Source organism: Penicillium griseofulvum (assembly GCF_001561935.1).
Source record: "Penicillium griseofulvum strain PG3 chromosome Unknown contig_80, whole genome shotgun sequence".
Taxonomy (NCBI): Eukaryota; Fungi; Ascomycota; class Eurotiomycetes; order Eurotiales; family Aspergillaceae; genus Penicillium; species Penicillium griseofulvum.
Window position 1 is genome coordinate 4,498,117 of NW_024467471.1, and position 20,322 is coordinate 4,518,438.

At 48.0% G+C, this 20,322-nt stretch overlaps 5 protein-coding genes across 5 annotated transcripts; 3 read left to right on the forward strand and 2 right to left on the reverse strand.

Moving 5' to 3' along the window:
- Window positions 1–776: 776 nt before the first annotated feature.
- On the forward strand, window positions 777–3,718 carry PGRI_026150 (Short-chain dehydrogenase/reductase SDR; the record flags this gene model as incomplete). The annotated part of the gene is made up of 4 exons (XM_040790328.1): window positions 777–1,351; window positions 1,433–2,289; window positions 2,819–3,253; window positions 3,330–3,718. 4 exons carry the CDS (start codon window positions 777–779, stop codon window positions 3,716–3,718), a joined length of 2,256 nt encoding a protein of 751 aa, XP_040647281.1.
- A 340-nt stretch (window positions 3,719–4,058) lies between these two features.
- On the reverse strand, window positions 4,059–6,771 carry PGRI_026160 (PA and RING finger domain protein; the record flags this gene model as incomplete). The annotated part of the gene is made up of 2 exons (XM_040790329.1): window positions 4,059–4,401; window positions 4,460–6,771. The coding sequence occupies 2 exons, from the start codon at window positions 6,769–6,771 to the stop codon at window positions 4,059–4,061; spliced, it is 2,655 nt and encodes an 884-aa protein (XP_040647282.1).
- A 1,771-nt stretch (window positions 6,772–8,542) lies between these two features.
- On the forward strand, window positions 8,543–9,915 carry PGRI_026170 (uncharacterized protein; the record flags this gene model as incomplete). The annotated part of the gene is made up of 2 exons (XM_040790330.1): window positions 8,543–8,642; window positions 8,702–9,915. The coding sequence occupies 2 exons, from the start codon at window positions 8,543–8,545 to the stop codon at window positions 9,913–9,915; spliced, it is 1,314 nt and encodes a 437-aa protein (XP_040647283.1).
- Window positions 9,916–11,623: 1,708 nt separating this feature from the next.
- PGRI_026180 (uncharacterized protein) lies at window positions 11,624–13,060 on the forward strand (the record flags this gene model as incomplete). The annotated part of the gene is made up of 2 exons (XM_040790331.1): window positions 11,624–11,718; window positions 11,773–13,060. The coding sequence occupies 2 exons, from the start codon at window positions 11,624–11,626 to the stop codon at window positions 13,058–13,060; spliced, it is 1,383 nt and encodes a 460-aa protein (XP_040647284.1).
- Window positions 13,061–14,033: 973 nt separating this feature from the next.
- Window positions 14,034–18,580, reverse strand: PGRI_026190 (ubiquitin-binding TORC1 subunit KOG1; the record flags this gene model as incomplete). Its single annotated transcript, XM_040790332.1, has 5 exons — window positions 14,034–14,223; window positions 14,279–14,616; window positions 14,678–15,011; window positions 15,069–18,106; window positions 18,167–18,580. The coding sequence occupies 5 exons, from the start codon at window positions 18,578–18,580 to the stop codon at window positions 14,034–14,036; spliced, it is 4,314 nt and encodes a 1,437-aa protein (XP_040647285.1).
- Between the last annotated feature and the right edge of the window lie 1,742 nt (window positions 18,581–20,322).

Below are 20,322 nucleotides of genomic sequence, written 5' to 3' on the forward strand. Positions count from 1 at the left end.
GTCAATACCGCGCTCAATTCATACTGCATTATGGCTGCCTTGTCGATTGCCATTCATACACAGCAGCGCCGGGAGCTTTTCTTTCTTTTTCCCCTTATACTTTCAACATTTCTATTCCTCTCGGTTAGCTGAAGATTCGGAGAGGAACCGGTTTAACGCTTTTTCAAATACCCCCTTTTCTATTTTTATTCATTATGACTTTTTTGGACCGATATGAGTTGATGCTGTTATTATTCTCTTCTTGAACCCCTGTTTCATTCAATTCTTTTGTCCATATACGTTGTCGTGGGTGACTTACTAGTCAGACTGGTCTGAGATCCAGGACTTGCTTGAGTCAACTTTGGAGTCATCCACAGAATATAGACACTTATTTTCCTCTCTTGACCGAATTGAACTGTAAACACCAGTAGTAATGTAGTAGAATGATAGAGAAGATCATGCCGATCCAACATTCCAGAGCGGGGGGAAGCCGTTCGCTCCGGGGTCAACTGATGCCCGTGCACGTGTGATCTGATCTTATCTTTTGATCAGATCTGTTTTCCATTTCAACCGGGGAAGATTTTATCTTCTAGATATAAGAGGATTCCCAATTGATTCAAGTCGATCTGAATCCCTTATCTTTCCCAATCGCGCCATTAGCGCGTTTGTTGACCTATCCATCGCGGGTCTCCACAACGCGTCGCGCAACCCCGAACATCAGATAAAACCGTGAATATAAACCCAATGAACCAGGTCGAGAACAAGAGTCTCGTTTGAATCCGCGAACAAATATCGCAATGGACAGCGAGATCCCCCTCCCACCGCCGCGGCGAATCCGGCACCGCTCACCCGCCCCGAACCACTCGGCAGGCACGGCGTTCTCCTTCCAGCGCGCGCAGCGACTGTCGCGCTTCGATGACCGTTCCAGTCAGCCATCCAGTGATCCTGCGCTCTTCTCTAGTGACGATATCCCGGCTTCTGGGCTGGAAAATTACCATGCGACGGTGTCGGGCGCAGGTCGCAAACGGCGGTATAGGGGGACCTGGTGGGGGGAACAGGTGATAGATCCGAAGCGGAAGAGGGCGGACTTCAAGGATAAGAGGAATGTTGATAGTGGTGTGTGGATGGGGAGTGATGAGTCTGGTGCTGAGTCGCTTTTGGCGTCGGAGGATGGCTCGACGTGGGGGGAAGACTTGCGCAAGTCTGTACTTGATCCTAGAAAATCTGGAAGTTCTACGCCTTTTATTGAGGAGAACACACCTGCTCCGACTCGTGTTGCGTTTAGAAATCCTGAAGAGTCTGATGCTCATCGGTTTGCGCGGGAGGTTGTCAGTGATTGTCTTGATAAGGGACATGAGAGCATTGATCTGGGGTATGTTTTGATTTCATCTGATGTTCTGGTTTCATCTGATATTCCTTCCGAGCCAACGATACTAATGGCTCTTCTATACAGCGACTTCCATCTCAGAACTATCCCATCCGGTCTTCTACGACCTCTACAGCATCTAACGAAGCTTCCTTCAGTCAGGGAAGCCCCGGTCTCTGAGAACGTCTTCACATCTCTGCAGCCCTTTCTACACATATACCTCCCCAACAACTCCCTATCAGACCTTCACAACGATCTCTTCGAGCTCAGCAACATCAAGGTCCTCAGCCTGCGAAACAACAAGTTGACCGAAATCCCATCTACAATCCGCAGACTGACAGCACTGGAAGTGTTAAACCTTTCCGTCAACCAATTGTCTTACTTTCCCTGGGAGATCCTCAGGCTTATGCAGCAAGGCGAATTGAAACACTTGACCGTACGCCCAAATCCATTCATCCCAATTGAAGAAGCGCAGATCGCAGAATGGCACTACAACCCGAACAATGAAAAAGAAACAGAGAACGATGAAACAGAAAATGACGAAGATTCATCTCCTCCACTCCAATTCCAAGAGCAGGAATCTTCTCCCAACGAGGGCTGGGCCCCTCTCCACGTCGCAACAGGTCCAATCACCTACATGGACATGGAGGGAAATCCCATTGAAGATAGCTCATCCGGCAAAAGAGGTACCCTCACACCGTCAGTACTGACATCTGTAAATAATGCCCCGTCCCTGCGCGAAGTCGCCCTCCGCGCTGTGAGCAAACTTCCCTACCTCGAGCAAACCACCGACGAAGAGCTATCCGAGTATCCGGCTCTGATCGTGCCCTTGCTACAACAAGCGAGGGAAGTGCGCATTGCAGGTGGACAGCTCTGCTCCGTATGTCAGCGAGAGTATGTGATCCCCCGCACTGAATGGATGGAGTGGTGGGACTTTACCCCGTGTGAGAATGGGATGAAGATGCCCCGCTGTCCAGGTGAGAAGCTTCGGCCTTTACCGTTCCGGCGGTTTGGTTGTAGCCTGTCATGTGTACCGGGATCGTGTTGAACATATCACTTTCGATTCTTTGATTTATCATTTCGGGATTCACTTTGTATGTATTTGACTTGCATGTTCATATTGTGGTGCTGGGACCTTGTATTTTAGCTGTCCAGGGTTAATTGTGTACAATGACAATTAGATTTGCATCTTGACCACCGGCTTTACTCTTTACAGCCATAATTCCTTTGCTATCCCCGAATGCAGACTACCTTATATCCGTCCAAAGTCCGAGGCGTGCAGCAACAAAGTGATATAAAAGCAGTCATATCCTGATGATATGTCCTCTTACTCTTGAAAATCAATTAGGACAAAAAGCCAAATCTTCACCATCAAACATCCATCACAACCAATCATGGCCGCAACGACCATGACCGCAACCTACACAAAACCCAACCGTCCCCTAACCTGGTTGATAACAGGCTGTTCCTCAGGCCTAGGCCTCTCACTGGCCCGCGCCGTCCAGTCCAACGGCCACAAAGTAATCGCAACCTCCCGCCAACCCTCCCGCACCCCAGAACTAGTATCAGAGATAACCCAAAACGGCGGCGAATGGCACACGCTAGACGTTGACAACGCAACCGCAGCTGCCGAGCTACTCTCCACGCTCGAGTCCGCAGGACACAAGATCGACGTACTGGTCAATAATGCCGGATACGCGATCCTGGGTGCTGTAGAGCAGTTCTCGGACGAGGAGGTGCGGGCGCAGATGGAGACGGTGTATTTCGGACCGAGTCGGTTGATCAGGGCTATTGTGCCTGGGATGCGTGAGAGACGGTTTGGTATTGTTGTTAATGTTAGTTCTGGGGCTGGGTTGGAGGGGAGAGAGAGGATGGGTGCTTATGCGGCGGCGAAGGCTGCTATGGATGGTATGTTCTCTTCTTTATATTTCCTTCTGAGGGGTTCTCTAGAGTCATTTATTCACGTGTGTTGATGTGTGTGTAGGTTTGTGTAAAGTGCTTGCTAAAGAAGTCGCGCCATTCAATGTCCGTTTTTTGACGGTGTGGTTGGGTGTGTTTAATACGCAGTTTGGGGCTGGTTGTCGTTCTCCTGTTAATCCTTTGCCGGTGGATTATGTTGACTCCGTGGCTACGAAGATGATGGACGCTATACAGAGTGGGAAGTTTGTGGCTGATGGTGACAAGGATAAGGCTGCCAAGGCGATTTATGAAGTTGTTGTTGGGGAGGGTGTTGGTGTTGGACGTGAGAATGAGGAGTTCTTGCCTTTAGGTCGGGATATGATTCCTCGTATTGAATTGGTGCGTGATCGATTGGTCCATACACTTGATGTGTTTGGGGATATTGCTGGGAATGTTTATGTTGAGAAAGAATGAGGCTGGATTCTAAACAGATTCCACTTCTTCAAAATCTTTGTGGTTATTTAGGAATGAAAAGAATATAGTAACAGTCAAGTGACAAAGGAATCCATTCAGGTATTCCTACCAAAAAAAAATAACATACAAGTTTTGAAACGATTGACCCACGGTATATCCTAGTCGCTTCAACGATGACACTTTGCAACCGCCCCGAACTGTTCTCGCCCAACGCCGAGATTAAGTCATAAAAAAATCAAAACCATCGCTAATACAGCATGCTTCAATACAAGGAGAGCAAATCCCAGAGATAAGGGGAGGTGGAAAAAATAAAATGAAAAGAGTGGATAGAATATAGATGTTAGCGATTACGGTCAGCGCGAGCCTGGTGCCATATCGTATCGCCACTCAGAGCAGAAAAGCTAAGAGTAGCTAGATTTCGCCAGCTTGACTGTGGGGCAGAATTGGCATGGTCAAGTAGACCTGCATTCTGTTCCCTATCTGAGGGATCCTCATTGACGCCTTCAATCTGCACTGGAGCCGAAGATGCGCTGCCTCGAGACATTGGCTGGGTGGAGTGGAAGTCATCATTGGAATGATCACGATGACCCTGGGAATCATCGGGTTGAGAATGGCCTAATGAACGGACAACATCGCCTTTACAGATCGGACAAGTTCGCCGACGAGTAGTCAACCAGGGGGTACTGAGAAAAGAGGTTAGTAAAATATTGAAACAAAGACCGAATTCTTCATATCACATACATGCATTCCACATGGAATTCATGGCCACATGGCAATCTCATGACCCGGCTCAGACCATCGATATATTCCTCAAGGCATACAACGCACTCCACCTGCCTTCCTGTGTACTTGCGTCGCCACAAGGTAGACCCATTTTGCATATTGCACTTCTCTTCCTTGGGCGCGACAGAGGAGTCTAGCATAGTGCCCGAAAATGTTTGTGAACGTGATCTATTTGACCGGGATGCGCTTGGCCGGCTTTCATTGCCAAGGAGTGGGGAAGTCGGAGAGAGAGGACCGGGACTAGGGGGGCGTGTTGAGTTGGAAGAAGAGGAAGAAGAGGTAGCAATTGTGTGGTAAGTCCGGACAGGAAGTCGTTCGATAACCGACTTCGGGGCACGCCAGCGACGACGGCGGATTCGAGACCGGAGCAGCAAAAGGGCATAAACAGCCGTTAGCGTCAGCAAAGGACTGACGACAAGGACCAATAGAGTATCGAAAAAGGGGCTTGAGGACATGCTAGTGGGTGTCATGGTAACCCAAAGGCCCTCGTGCTCAGAGGTCTCCCCGCTGAGACGGCTCGATGTGTGAGGGCTATTTTGCATCTTCTGGTCTGCTGCTGTGCTTTTCTGGAGTGAGGGCGACGAAGAAGGCTGAGGATCTTGCTGAGTATCGTCTCCCCATCCAAAGTGACTCGAAAACCAGCCCTTCGTAAAAGATCCAGACTTCCCATGAGATCCGAAGGATTCTTTCTCAGATCCCTTCAGGCGTGTGCCATGAGAACTAGCACTGGATTTGTCGATGCTCTGATATTCTCCACTTCCTGGTGTAATGCTACCACCCTGAAGACCATCAGGCGAGGAAGCAGCATCTTTATCCGCACTGGCAGTATTAGAGGTATCCTTGCCAGCTATAGAGGTGCTAGCTGTCGGGGATGCGGTACTCCGAGGAGGCATTAGGTCGGGATCTCTCCAGTCCTGAACCCCGATAACAAAGTCATCATCCTCAAAACTTTCAGGGGACATGTCGGCTTTATGGCTGTTGTATGTGTCCTCCTTAGCCCGACCACGATCATTCGGATCTGTTGATCTCCTCCAAGCATTCGACGGGGCTTCTTTTTCATCCCATGAGCCTAGGTTAATCCAGTCAATGTTGCCGCTACTGGGCGGGCGTCGGCTGTCTTCCAGATGCCGTGAACCTCCATTCTTATCGCATAATCCTAGGAATGCACCAATCGCACGGAAAAAGCCGCCGTTTGAGTGATATGAAGGCGCAGGTCTCTCTTTGGCTGTCAAATGACTGCTGGCAGTCGGGCTTGGAATGGTTGTTGCTGTAGTACTTATTACCCGTTCTTTGTCGGCATCGGCTTGTCCTGCCAGCTTCGCTTGTGATGATTTTGATACATCTCCTAAACCGGCAGTTCCACTGGCATGTCCAGGAACCAATGACGATAATAGATGAGCAGTAGTGTGGGAAGTGAACAATGCCGGGATCGTGACGTTCGATGTATCGCCTCGTGCGTACATAGTGACCAAGTTGCCACCTCGGGTATCGTCGCCAACAATCAGAGCAACACCTCCCCGTCGTTGTGCCCACTTGGCCTTCTCCAAAAACCCACAGCCACCTCGACTCAACAGCACCACCTTACCCTGAATTTCGGCAGTCTCTTGTAGTGATTGTATGTCGGCATGCGCAGACGGCTTGCTTTGGACGTGATCCCCGTACCTCTGACTCATGCCAGGGTTAGAAGCACCAGATTCAGGGAGTGGATGATGTAGATGATCATCGGTGCCATCGTTCGTCAAGGGTGGGGTGTTTGGATCATCTCTATCGTTTTGAGGTGTAGTATCGGCCTGCGACACCGACCGCGGGCGATTTGATGATTGATCTTTCACTGTACCACCCCCGGACATGCCGGAACTCTGCTCCGCGCTCCTAGTGGTTTTGTCTTGTTTCTTATGGTTGGCGCCCTCACCCCAGCCGGGAATATCGGAGCAGCCCAGTTCCCCTTCCACGCCAGCTAATCCCCCTTCACCAAATCCACTTCCCACCCATAACTGACCGCTGAGGCCTTTGGTTGGCAGAAGCGGGCCAAATGCCGCTGGCCGGGCGAGGAAGAAGGTCGAGTTGTCATCGGTGAGACTAATAATGGCCGACGGAGGGAAAAGGGACGACGGTATGTTGAAAGAAAATAAAGCGCGCAGCCCAGTTGTCTCACCAGCGAGTGTATTGGGAGAAGCTACATCGGGTGATGTAAGCGCGGAAAAGAAGGTGAGGAGGATCGGAAAGAAGATTAGGCAGAAGAGAACAATAAGCAAGCGTGGCGGTCGCATGTCTGATAGATGGTTTAAACCACTTTAATTGAACGGCTTGATCGGAGATGTCTGATCGCAGCAAAGACTGGTGGATCGAGTGAATGACTGACGATGCCAGCGGCTCCGCTGTACCACAGTACTTCGGGATGGACTCTTTATGACCAATCCAACGGTTGGCGGCAAGCTAACAGGCCGCCACTCATCGAGTGCAATGAGCAGCACCACGGCTGGTTGAGAAAAGTCGACAAATGATAGCCAACACGAGTGCAGGGGAATCCAAAGCGAACAAAAAGACGAGACAAAGAGACAGAGGGGGGTTCAAGTGAAGTCAGTCAGGTGGAGAAGGAGAAGTGAACTCATGATATGGATTATCTAACCCCGGGTCGGCAGGTGACGGCATTGTCGCCGTGTCATGTGTTGGAAGCCTGAGGCATGATAATGACTTTGCTTCAAATCACATGACCTTAAGTATAACATACATTGGAAGGAAACAACATTGGAATAGCAGCTAACTTAGAGCTTCATGCTATAATAATGGCTTACTTACCATTGCCACTTGTACTCCAAGTTTCTCTTCATCTATAGTACCAGATGCTTAAAGAACGAAAGATGCAACATACGTTGAAACAAAGACTCCACTGCGGAGTACTCCGTACTTAACTAAGTACATAACTATTAGTTAGTTATTCAGACACTTAACAAGTTCCGTAAGTCGTATAATGTCACAATATAATAACATCATGGCATGATACGTTGCTCGGCCCTCTTTAAATCTCGCAATAGCAGGCATATATTGTTGAGTTGATATAAAGTTGATACTTCCAAGGGTCGACCCAGAGCTACCGCCGATCATGCCATCACCTGGGCACTACCAGGCGGCTACGTAATCCACCGCCTTTTTGATTTTTTGAATCGCATTATCAATGTATGCATACCTATATCGTAGACTGTAAGTTATAGTAGCTGGTCCAATCAGTAATACATTCTACGTATAATATATTAAGGCACGCCAGCAAGATATTTTTGGACTTGACGATCGATAAGGCTTGTCCCCACTTACCATATGTGGATTAGCGTTTAAAGCTACACTTGGATATCCATGACGTACATGGCCCAAAAGGGGATTAGCGTATACTAGAGGAATCATTTTAGAATGTGCTTGTCTGTCCTGTATATGTTTACTACGGCTTCAATAAGGGTGAAAAGTACAAGTGATACTGCAGGAATATTCCCAAAAAGCCATAAGAAACTGATAGCTAAGTTTCGATGGCCCAGGACAAACAATGCCCAACCCGGAGAATTGTTGGCACAAATTGCGGAATCCCACTTATGTAATATGATATCTGAAATCTGAATGCGGGTCTATGGATCTACAAGCTATCCTTGCAAGAGCTTTCTCAGTGGCGTTCTTGGTCTTGTAGATCTGGGACATGACGATGGATGACATTGATAGCTCCCATTTTCAGCCAAGAACACTCAACTGTATGCTTCTACCCGTTCGGGACGTCATGACAACCGAAAATGGGACAGTCAAAGAGCTCTTCCATGTTTCACCGGTGATTGTACTCGTGGATCCCCGCGTTATGGCGTCACTCAGTCTCCGCAGGGATCTATTCATAATCTGATCACAAGCAAGATACTAAAGCATATATAAACTCCCTACTGGAAGCACTTTCTCTTCACTTTTCCATCAACGTGCAACTATCTGACTTGGACAAACCATTCAAACTTTAATTTCAAACTATTCTCAAATCTTTTACTTTACTATTAAAGCATATTACCTTCCATCATGTCAAGCTTTATTCACAAGGTCAAGGATGCCGTAACTGGCCATCACGATAAGGAGACTACCCATGACTCCTCCAAGACATCCAACAACAAGTTCGATGGTTCGTCGTTCCTAGGAAAGAGACATTACACTATGATGCTAACTAGCCTATTCATATAGATACCCGGGATACCTACGGATCCTCGCACAACACCGCAGACAACAGCAAATACACATCTGCCGGCGCTGGCTCCAACACTGGCTCCAACACTTATGGCTCTGGCTCTGGCCCCGGCTATGAGACCACACCCACTACCGGTGCAGGAGGCTACAACACTGGTGCTAGCACTGGCCACGGTGCCCACAACACAGAAACCATCCATGACTCCCGCAAGGGTCCAATTGATGTCGGCTCGGGAACATCTGGGAACTATGGTTCTAACACTGCTGGCGGATATGGCTCATCCAACACTGGCTCCAGCAACGTCAATGCTGGCCCCCATGACTCTAAGCTAGCCAACAAAGCCGACCCTCGCGTTGACAGTGACCTCGACAACCGAGGAAAGTATGCTGGAACCACCGGCTCCAGCAACCCCTTGTCTGGCGGCAGAGACACCTACGGTAGCAGCACCACTGGACGTTCTGCCGGAGAGACGGGCTATGGCTCCAGCACCGGTCACTCTTCTGGACAGACTGGCTACGGCTCCCACAACCCCCTGTCTAGCAACACCACCAGCCACTCTACTGGACAGTCTGGCTACGGCTCCAGCAACCCTCTGTCAAGTGGCACTACTGGCCACTCCACTGGACAGTCTGGCTATGAGTCCGGCAACCCCCTGTCTGGTAGCGATAACTACGGCAGTACCACTGGCCGCTCTACCGGACAGACCGGCTACGGCTCCAACCCCCTGTCTAGCAACACCACCGGGCACTCTGGCCATGGCTCCAGCAACCCTCTGTCCGGTAGCGATAACTATGGTAGCTCTACTGGTCACTCCACTGGACAGTCCGGATATGGCTCCGGTAACACTGTGTCTGGTGGTGACAACTACGGCAGCACCACTGGCCGCTCCACTGGACAGTCCGGATATGGCTCCAGCAACCCTGTGTCCGGTAGCGACAACTACGGTAGCTCCACCGGTCACTCCACTGGCCAGTCTGGATATGGCTCCGGCAGGCCTGTGTCTGGAGGCGACAACTACGGTAGCACCACTGGCCACTCCACTGGACAGTCTGGATATGGCGCCAACGACAACTACGGAGCCGGTGGCAGCAGCTACGGGCAAACCTCAAAGACTGGAAAGACCGCTGGTCCCCACGGCTCCGATCTATTGAACAAGCTTGACCCCAGAGTTGAGGAGAAGGGATCCCTCGGTAGCCAGCGAAACTACTAGTTGACCTTTGGCTGGTATTACGAAAAATTTCTGAGCTGTATTCCTAGCTTTTCTTTGGTTTTATTATTTTATGAGAATGACCCAACAATATCAATATCCTTTTCCTTTTATCTTAATACCTTGTGTTAAGTCGTACAGTATAGAGACTATAAGAAGCATGGATTAGACAACAATTCAGAATTCTTTAGTATGCAAACATTCTGCAAGAAGCCCATATTTATAGACTACTTATCCCTGTAGAAGAAGCCTCGTGTCTGTAAGAAGAAGCAGTTTGACTGCAGTCCGAATTGAAGTACCATCCTTCCGACACAACCTGGATGTAGGTTGTCTAGAAATAGGTGATGAAGCTGTCAAGACTACGTCAACTACGCTAGTCCTGATTCCGTAGGGGGCTGGCATTTTTGGCATGCAATACTTGACTGGATGATAGATAATGTTTAGCGTTGAAAACATCCCAGTACCTCTGGAGAGAGACCATAAGTGTCTCCTCCTACAGAGATGGTCAGGTGGCTGGGAGCTTTCAAAAGATTCATCATGAACCTCTTTCTTAATTCTTATGGATATTTTTTAATGATAATAATAATACTGGTCCCCCGCGCACAGAGTTGAGCCTGCATGTGCTTTACCTGGTTGAGAGGGTCACTTTTAATGCGGGTTCTGGTGTTGAAATTATCTTACCGAGAATGAATGACAATTCCCTGCTTTAAACCTGCAAGCTCTTTCCCCTCCCAAAAGCAGGTAAAGCACATGCAGGCTCAACCGTTAAGCTACGGGGCTTGGGGACTCTTATATGCCTAGTCCTTAACTTCCTTTTATCCTTGCTTTTGTTTATTTCTATGGATCTGATTGGCTGGATCTTTCTCAGCGAAATGAGGTAATAATAAAGCTATTCAGAGTGAGCTCCACTTTTTCAATATACCTTAAGCTATCCCTACACTCCTCGCTGAAGCTATTCTAGGATTCTTTCGGGGATTCTCAGCACCTTCACATGAAAATATACATCCACAAAAATATTTTCTATGACAAACTAAAAAGGATAACTTGCGACGATTCATTCTTTGCTATCTCTTCAGCTCAGATGGGGTTTTCTGATTGAAATTACAATTGACGTTGTCAGGTGTTAGTATACCAGTTTTGTTTGGGATGCAAGATGAGGGCAAATGTGGTCACGTGCATATTTTTGCAGTAGAATATGATTACCCGATTATACATCAAATGAAAATAAATGAGAAGTACTTTTTACATACGTGATATCAGATGCTCGTCCACAGCTCTTCTCTCGGGTATGGTGCACTTTGTGTTGTGTTGGAGGTTAATGGCTAGAAGGGAGGATATATTTGAACACACTTCCCCTCTCTCGCACATACAATCTGGTTAATTAACCTATAGTACAATAGTTTGTTTTGGTTATCAGTTCCTCAATCTCGTAAATTGTGCTAGTCGGCGTGCTGCATATTACCTATGTGTAGGGTTCACGGAGATTGGCTTTTGGTGGTCCATTTGGAAATCGCGATTGCAGGGGTCAGCCTCACTGCACGAATACTACCAATGAGATGATGACTCGCCTCACGATGCGCTGGACATGAACAACGCATAGCTTTCCCCTCATTTTATAATTTCATCGGCTACAAATATTGAGTCAAAGTGTCTCACTTTGATGAAATTTGTTCTCTGAGCCACGGCTTTCATCATTGCTAAGAATACCAAGATGAGCGCCAACATTTCTGACGATCAAATGGGCGAGGAGGCTGAGTCTTCAAGCCAGAGATTTCCAAAGGTTGAATACAATCAACCACTGTCATCGTGAGTTTTCCCCATCGACTGAGTTTGAAAGCCCCTAACACTTACTGGTTATAGGCCCTACGAACTTCCAACCGCCACTTTCTTCATTGGAACCAAGCAATACACCATCCCGTCCTTCTATCTCCAGAGGTATCCTCTCCTCGAAGATATGCTTAAATCCAAAATTATGTTGCTTTCCTGTGTTCCCGAAGATATTAGCCACACATTGGTGCATTTCTTGTATACAGGTGCTTATGAGACTATCGACTCGCCACTACCTAAGCACCTGTCTTACGTAGAACGGGAATACCAAAGAAGCGTCCAAGTCTATCATACATGCAGGAAGTACGGCCTTCCCGATCTAGAGACACTTGCCGAAAAATATATTGAATATTTCGGCAAAGCAATGACGACGGTTGAACTTATAAATTCAACCAGGGCGGCCTTCTATTTACTTCCCGAAGACGAGATTTGGCTTCCAAAATATGTCAAGAAAGTCCTTCGACAAGAATATGTGTCTGAAAATCCACCGCCTAATATTCGTGAAATTGCCAACACTGGCACTGGCATGAAAAGCGAGTTGTTTGGCACAGCACTCATGGCGGCTGTGATTGACATCCTCTCTAGCCAAGTACAGCAGTGCATGAAAACCCACAAAGTGCACTTGGATTCTCTTAAAGTTGAGGGCGACACGGAGCCTGAGTATGTGGCAGCGAGCGATGCGAGCACCGGAGAACACGTTATATGGCCAGAGGGGCCTGCTTCCACCGAGGCTGATGATGTGGTGAATGGGCTGCCTCTTACCCCAGACGAAAGTGCGGTTGATGACCATCCTGACTCCTCTGTCCAAGCCCGCAGTGCCTGGCATACCGTCGAGTCTCCTGCAAGTGATGTTCGTACGATGGGATGGACTGGTAATTCTTACAAGAATTTCGCTTATGTACCTCATCCTCTCTATGAAGGTCGCTATATATACGCAGCTTCTGAGGAGCCTGCCCCGGAACAAGAGCCTGCCCCGGAACAAGAGGCTGTCCCCGAAGAAGAGGCTGTCCCGGAAGAAGAGCCTGTCCCGGAAGAAGAGCCTGTTCCGGAAGAAGAGCCTGTCCCTGAGCCTGCCGACGAGCCTGCCCCGGTAGAAGCGGTCATCCCTGAGCCAGTTCCAGAGGAGGCTATCGCCCAGGAGCCCGTGGCTGAAGTTATTGCTGATCAAGCGACCCCGGACAGTCCTCTAGTGCCAAACTCATATTTGTATACGGGTTGGAAAGATCTCACCCCCAAGAGAAGGAGAGCGAGGACCAAAAAGCTAAAGGCAAAAGGTCTTCCAGTCCCTGACGGAAATGGTGTTATTTCAATAACTTTGTAATCTCCTGTTTGGAGAAAATGTTTGCCGCCCAATATTTTCTCAAGAGTGTTACGCTCTAGTGCTTCACTTTTGTAGATATGATTGATATGTCAAGAATGCTTGTTCGGGTGCCCGAATCGCCAGAGCTGAAGCCAGGAGCAAGTGGCAGTAGAAAGTACGATAGTATGTTAAAATTAAAGCGAAACAAAAACACAACCACCCTAAATTGGATTACAAATCATTCAACTTCGCTTTTCTGAGATATACCTAGATATTAACCAAAAATAGAGGGCTGGATAATTTCCGTATGTAGAGACAGCATGTGAGTGGCACGCAGAAAAAGAAGTAATGCCAAATAAATATAGCCCTGTGCATGAGCACTAATACGTAGGTACACTACAGCGTGTGTGGCCAAGCTTCTGTCGAACGAACTGAAGTATGTCCGTCAAGACCTGAGATCATACCAAAATATCAATGCAATTTTTTAGAGCCACCAACAAGCGCAGAAAGAAGGAGAAGAACAATAATAGAGCCAAGACCTACTATTAGTCAATATATGACATTCTCTGGTGCTCTGTATTCGCTCTACTAAAGTGAGTAGAGCACCAGTATTCACGCACTATACATTCTTCCGTCTGGCAATCAGGCTAGCACTCATTACAACAAGATATTGTGCTTAATATAGAAGATAGAAGACAAGAGGGGTAAGAAGTTCATAGACCCGAACCTGGGTACTCAGTCTCACATAAAGTAGAAGAATAGATAGAGGAATCGTCAGAATAAAGGGTAGTGAAGCAACCCCAAGGAAACAAAATCTAACAAAGCAGAGCCATCGATGTATGGTTGATCAAGTCAGTCGCTAAGACGCCGGGTAGATTTGTTCGTCGGGTATGCGGATTCATATTACAGAAAGGGTAATATTAGGACAAGAAAAGAAACAATGACATGAAGATCACCACGCGAAGATATCATGCATTTCGGAGCTGAGTTGGAATTAGCAGGACACGAGGTTTACATGATGGTCGTTCAATGCGGCACAGGCAAGCACAGTCCGGTGGGGATGGAAGGCAGTGCTGGCAATGGGCGAGGATCGGTTGTGATGAAGGAAGCTCGAGTATGGCTCGAATGTAGAAAGGTATGTGCCATCCACATTGAAAGTCTTGACTTCGTGGCGATTTGTACCCCTGCGACACGTTAGCTTTGAACAAAATACCGAAGTAGTGCAGCGGAGGAACGTACATGCTGAACACAGGAGCGTGTTCGTGAACACTCAAGGTCCGTAGGGTGTCTTTGGTGGCATAGATGGTGGAAATCGGGCTATCCATGCGAAGATCCCAAAGTCGGACTTCACCATTACGGCCACCTGATATCAGTTCTCGTAAACCACCGCGCTGCATATGGACATTTGTAATCCATTGCTTGTGCTCGCGCCAAACTTTGACCATGGATGTGGTTGGCTTCAATCGTTGATCGAAGACTCTGACAGCACCATCACCGAAACCGGCAACAAATATGTTGCCCGCTACTTGGTCAGACGTCAAAGATGTGATGCAGGAGCCCGATCGTGCCGGAATATCCTGTTATTAAACTTTTGTGAGTAACGCAATAGATTTGTGAGACCAGACATTGAAGACTTACGTTTGTGCACACCTCAGTAGCAGCATTCCAGACGCGGATGACCTTAACATCACCTGCAACCAGAGCTTTGCCTTGACCTTGCTGCCAATCAAGCACAAGGCCTGCATTGCGATTGCTTGGAATCAGTTCAGGGAGGGCTCTGAAGGCTGTGACTATTTCAATATCCGTATTGGTCTCGTAATGACGGAAAAGTTTGATCACACCATCAGAAGATCCAGTCATAAGCAGTGCCTGGTCATCCTCATTGATGTATCGGACCTCGTTGATCTTTGACCCAGCCGGGTTGCCATTTGAGAATTGATTGAGGCGTTTGTGGCTCTGCCAGTCCCAGATGCTATACGAAACCAACAGTTAGAAGAACACGAAGAGCAGGTGACTCATTAGTACTCACGAAATTGTATCCCGGTCATCTGCGACAGCAATGTGATCCTCAAATTGATGGAAACACATCTTGTGGGGCTGGCTACCATTCGATAGCAAAGCAACCGAGTTATCCCATCGGCTCGCTCCGGCTTTCCCTTTGAGGGGTTGAGTCTCAGCAATAATCTTTTCGTTGCGGCCGCGTCTCCAGAGGCGCTGGTTGTAGTCGGAGCTACCAGGCTCATCCGGCTCGTTTGGTTTCATCTGGGGCTCCCGGAAATACTTGTAAAGGGTGAGTAAATGCATGTAATAATGGTTGCGGGACTTGATGGATTCAAAATCCGGGATTACCTCAGTGGACCAGTCTAGGAATCGACTCTTTAGGGGAATAACTGGCATAATATCAAGGCCTTTGGGTTGGAATCCTCGGGACGTGGGAACCGGGGCCTGGTTGTATCCTGTTGCGGGAGCAACATGATCATTTACTTCCGGGGGCCGGGTCCATTCAGGAGGGGCCCGGCCGCGTGGGGTAATTGTCTTACGGCTGGCTGAAGGCGAAGGAGGGTTCGAATTATCTGAGGATGGGTCCGCTGCTGCATTGCCAAAAGCAAGGTTCTTCAGGGAAGCAGCGACGCTGGCAGTTCTCCTGAAACCCAAAGAAAGATAGCCTTCTTGTTTTGAGGCTGCTGCTCCGGACAATGGAGGCGTTGAAGGTGGTGCAGTTTTCTTTACCTCGGTTCGCTCGCGAGGCTGGAATTTCGTCAAGCCTGTGATTTCCAGAATCTCGTTCTGAAGCTTGTTAGTGAGTGGCGCCATTGGAGATTCCAACAAGGCAAGGTGGATATAATCAACGATAACGGCGGCATCCTGGGCGATGTCCGGATGAGGGTCAACTGAGAGAGCCAGCAGCTGCTTCCAGATAGTCCCGAAAGTTGTATTGCGAGACAGCTGGGGCTGTTTCGTCTGAGAACATAATGCTACAATCTGCCCTTCGGAGCGGCTAGTCTGAGAGGTTTCGCTCTGCAAGCGATGACACAGGGACCGCTTTTCTTCCTCAAGCTCCTCAAATGCTGCGACCAAAAATTTGTTCTGGTGGCGTCTGACAAATGTTGAGAAGAATACTAGAAGCTCCTTTCTGACAACCACACTTCCATCGGCAGACATGGGCAGGACTGCAAGTGCTAAGGTCTCCTCGATTTGTGCAACTTGGTCTGTTAGATCTGGAATTCCCAAGAACGTAGTCACAGCGTGAAGCATAGCAGCGCGAACTTCGGGTACGGGGTCGAAATTCAACTCGCAGAGCCTAGCGGGGGCTGCGCATCGAATTCCCATCCACTTGGCTTCGGGGAAATCGCACCAGAGCATACTGAGACACAGACAAGACCACTGCCGTAGTAGGGGATTTTCCACATCGCCAAGGTGCCTGAGGCACGAATCAAACAATTCACCAGAGAGGCAGACGTTCTGTCCCTGGGGATAGTTTTTGCAGAAGATCGAGACTATGAAAGCACACATGGCGCGGTGCTCGCTGGCATTTCCCACAGGAATGGGGGAAGAAGGGTTCAGGATTGAGATAAAGTAGTGGATGCCGTTGTCTTTGAGTAGATCGTTTTGTACAGTGTGATCGACTGCCATGATTCTCGCCCATATGAAAACCATAACTGGTTTCAATTCTTGGGCTGCTGATTGCAGCAACTTGACGACATAGGGGAAGATGCCAATGCTGAGCGCAAGGTGGACAGCCCATGGGCCGAGATCCAGGAATTTGCTCAAAAGAATCAAGGCTCGCAAGCGGTGTGCTTGACTCAGGAGGACTTGGAGGACAATGGGAAGCTGATCTGGTGGATTCTTCTCGGTAGGACCGGACGAGAGGTATACCTCAAAAGCAGTGAGTTGCTCAGCGAAGAATGTTGAGTGCTGGTACTCATACTGCCGGCGCCCTTCTTCTTGATCAATAAGAGCAGGTAGCTGAGATAACACCATTTCGACGGCAAGGTCCCAGCTTTTCCATAGCGGATGATGGTGTGTGTCTGGCAATTCAGGCGAAGAGATCGGATGGCATTTGTATGTGCGCATGATGCGTTCGCTGAGCAAAAAGTTGCGGAAAAGAGCGGCGACCATTAGATCCTGCCGGAAGAGCTTCTTGAACAAAGCCCGAGGTAAGGTGTTCCATGCAATTGTATCGGTAATTGCAGTGAATATCCAATTCAGTTCTCCAAGAGGGCTTCGACGATCTTGGAGTCGACCGGGGACTCGGAAGTCATCAATAGAAATGTTGGTGCGTAGAGGGTTCTGCAGTATGAAAAAGCGTAATGCTATTTCAATCGGTGTTGTCAAGCAACATGTGAATAGGTCCGCAGGAAGGTCGGGGTTGGTCGGAAGGGACTCAGTCTTCTGGCACGCAGCTAGGAGGATGCAGTCACCATAATTCTGAATGACAGCATTCGGGTCTCGTTTCTTAGTTTCAATGTTCTCCTTCTCATGCTTTTCCACGAAAGTGTGGAAATTTTGGACAATGTTGCCCGCATGTGAAACATCGAAGACAAACAGACTAGGGCCAGCTAGCCAAGACTGTAGATCATATAGTGGGACAGGGATGTACTGGGTATAATTCTTGTTGAAGACCCAGATTTCACCCGACTGAGTTGGCAACGGCACTCCGTGTCCATTGTAATGTAGAAGCACTCGCTCGTCCTTGGCATTTCTCCGAAGTGAGATACAGAATTTCTTCGTCTCGTCAACTGATGGATCCAGATACTGTTTGTATCTTGTCCGAAGACTCAAAGTCTCATATTGCTCCTGTAGCTTCTTGCCGATCTGTTCCATGATCTTGTTTTGACCACCGCCTGTGGTAGAAGTCGGGTCTACCCAGCATTCCAGCTTCGATGTTGGGTTGGTCTTGACCACATCGGGAGGGTCGACTCCGATGTTCAGACAGATAGCCAAAGCCGCAGACACAGTTTTCAGGCGATCTTTCATGCGCCAGTCCTGACTTGGCCAACTCCCAACAGGGTCCCTGGGAATTCCGTTCGTCTCATGGCGTTTCTCGGTGAAATACATGTAGAAGTTCTATATTGAGCGGGCATTTCGTTAGCCTTGATAATTCACAATCAGAATGGTCATGCTCACCGAATGTAAGATCTTGAGATATTCGCTCGAAGTATATTCCTCCTGCCACCCATGTCGCATAGCAAAATCTTCATCGTCATCGCCCGCCACTTTATCGAAGGTTATCCGACTTGGCCCATAGTCACTTTTGGCTCTCTTCATCATGGACGGTCGGCTACTCTCCGATCGCCGAGGTGATGGGCGGCGGGGTGGGATATCTCCAATGGCGCTGTTCTCTCCAGATGAACTAGTTGGGCGCCCTGGCGGTGTCAGTGCGGGGTGCTTGTGTTCAACTGCTGTGAGCGAACGCTGATGGCCACCCAACGGAGCTGGAGATCTTTCGCGGGTGGGAATCGTGGTCTCTAAATCGGGACCAAACGCAACGCGGACCGATTTATTCGGATTGCGACGCGAGGCCGTCGACCCGTTCGTCATTTGTTGTGAATTTTGTTCCATATCGGTAGTGGGATCCCTCATGTTGTATGATCGTTCATTGTGTTACCCAAGTATAGGGGAAGAGGAAAGGCTGGAACGTATGTCAAGGCAAGCCACAAGTATCCCCGGTCGATCACCGGTCACAACTAGTAATATCCTCCTTCGGTTCGCTCGCGAGGGTCTTGGTGTTATCAACTGAAGCTGGGGAAGAGACCGATGATGAAATGGCCCGGGTGACGTTGGAGGTGAGATTCGTAGTAACCAGACTAATCTGAGATTGCGACTACCCTGGAGATATTCCAGGAGCGCAGAGGTAGCTCAGCGCACAGCCTATGGATTCTGGACCAAAGAGAGCTTATCTGCTTGGTCTAGAGCGGATGTGGTTCGGAAAGGCGAGGTGCTATGCGGAAACACAGATATTCCGGGGATTACTCAGAATTATGTCTTGGCATTTTACGAAGTATAAACTAACTATCATTCTACAAGTGACTACATAGTACCTTGTAGGCCAATGGTTCTTTTCGTTCTAATACAGATTTGACTGCATGCAGAGTCGATATATCCATGCCACAGAATCTACTTGGTATAACTTTCAATACGGGGGTATAGGGATTGATTACATCATGGAGTACAACATAACTAAAATGAAGACAACCTCTATGGCTGGGAGGAAAGCCCTGCCAGTCAGCTATGTATGTATATTCGTACGGAGTAGCATACTCCGTAGTTTGCAATCCTTTTCTTCAAAATAAGAAGATACTTTATGGTTGGAAATGTCTAAGACAACGATCGTAGGGGACATTAAAGGTTTCACTGGAGGTAGGATAGACATCGAATATCTGACATGTCGATTTTTATACAACACAACAAACTAAAAGCAATACTCAGATATATGGTAGCCAATGATAATAAATTATAGCAGTGGTACTCTGTAGGTCAGTGTCAATATGTACGTTCATCCCTACGGCGTACAACCCGGGGACAAGAGATCGCCCGTGTTATTTTGATAGGCATGGGAACCCCTTTTCCCTTCAGCTTCAATCTAACTTTGAGGTATTCCAGAGTCGACATTCAGGATCACATGCCTTAGTTACAATGTTGTACTGTCTTGATCTTTTGAGCAATTGGTATTTTCTGTACATTGTGGGGTAGGTATGGATCGTCGAATTGGGGAATGCAGTGTTAGGATACATTATCATTGGACCTGCAGTTATTCGCACTGTGACCATGTCCTCGGCCCGGCATATAAGTGTGATAGTGTGATAGTGTGATAGTTAGGGTTAACTGGCGGTATTTAAACCCTTGAATATAATGTTGAATATTCTGAAGATTTTGCGACATTGTTATGAACCCTTTTTCTTATCTTCTTTTTGAATATAGAAACACATAGGAAGACTAGAGACGTGTGGATATTTCCATAGTGGAATGTGAAACCCACCCCCTCGGTTCCTGGAGGCTGGCAGAAAGAGACTGGGAAAAAGGAATGAGATAGTATAATGTATGCAGTACGGGGTAGATAAATGTATATATATAGACAAGCATTGAAATTTTAAATCAAAAGAGTTGAAATATCTTTAAATAATTCGAGTAAATAGTATACCCCTGAGTATGCACGTCCAATGAAACTAAGACCAGTTCGACTTAGAGCATCTCCGGGAAATTGAAACGGCGTCCATCGCTTTTCCTTCACATTTCCGACCACCTCCCCCTTTCTTGTCTTGGCTTTAGCCGCTTTGATTTTT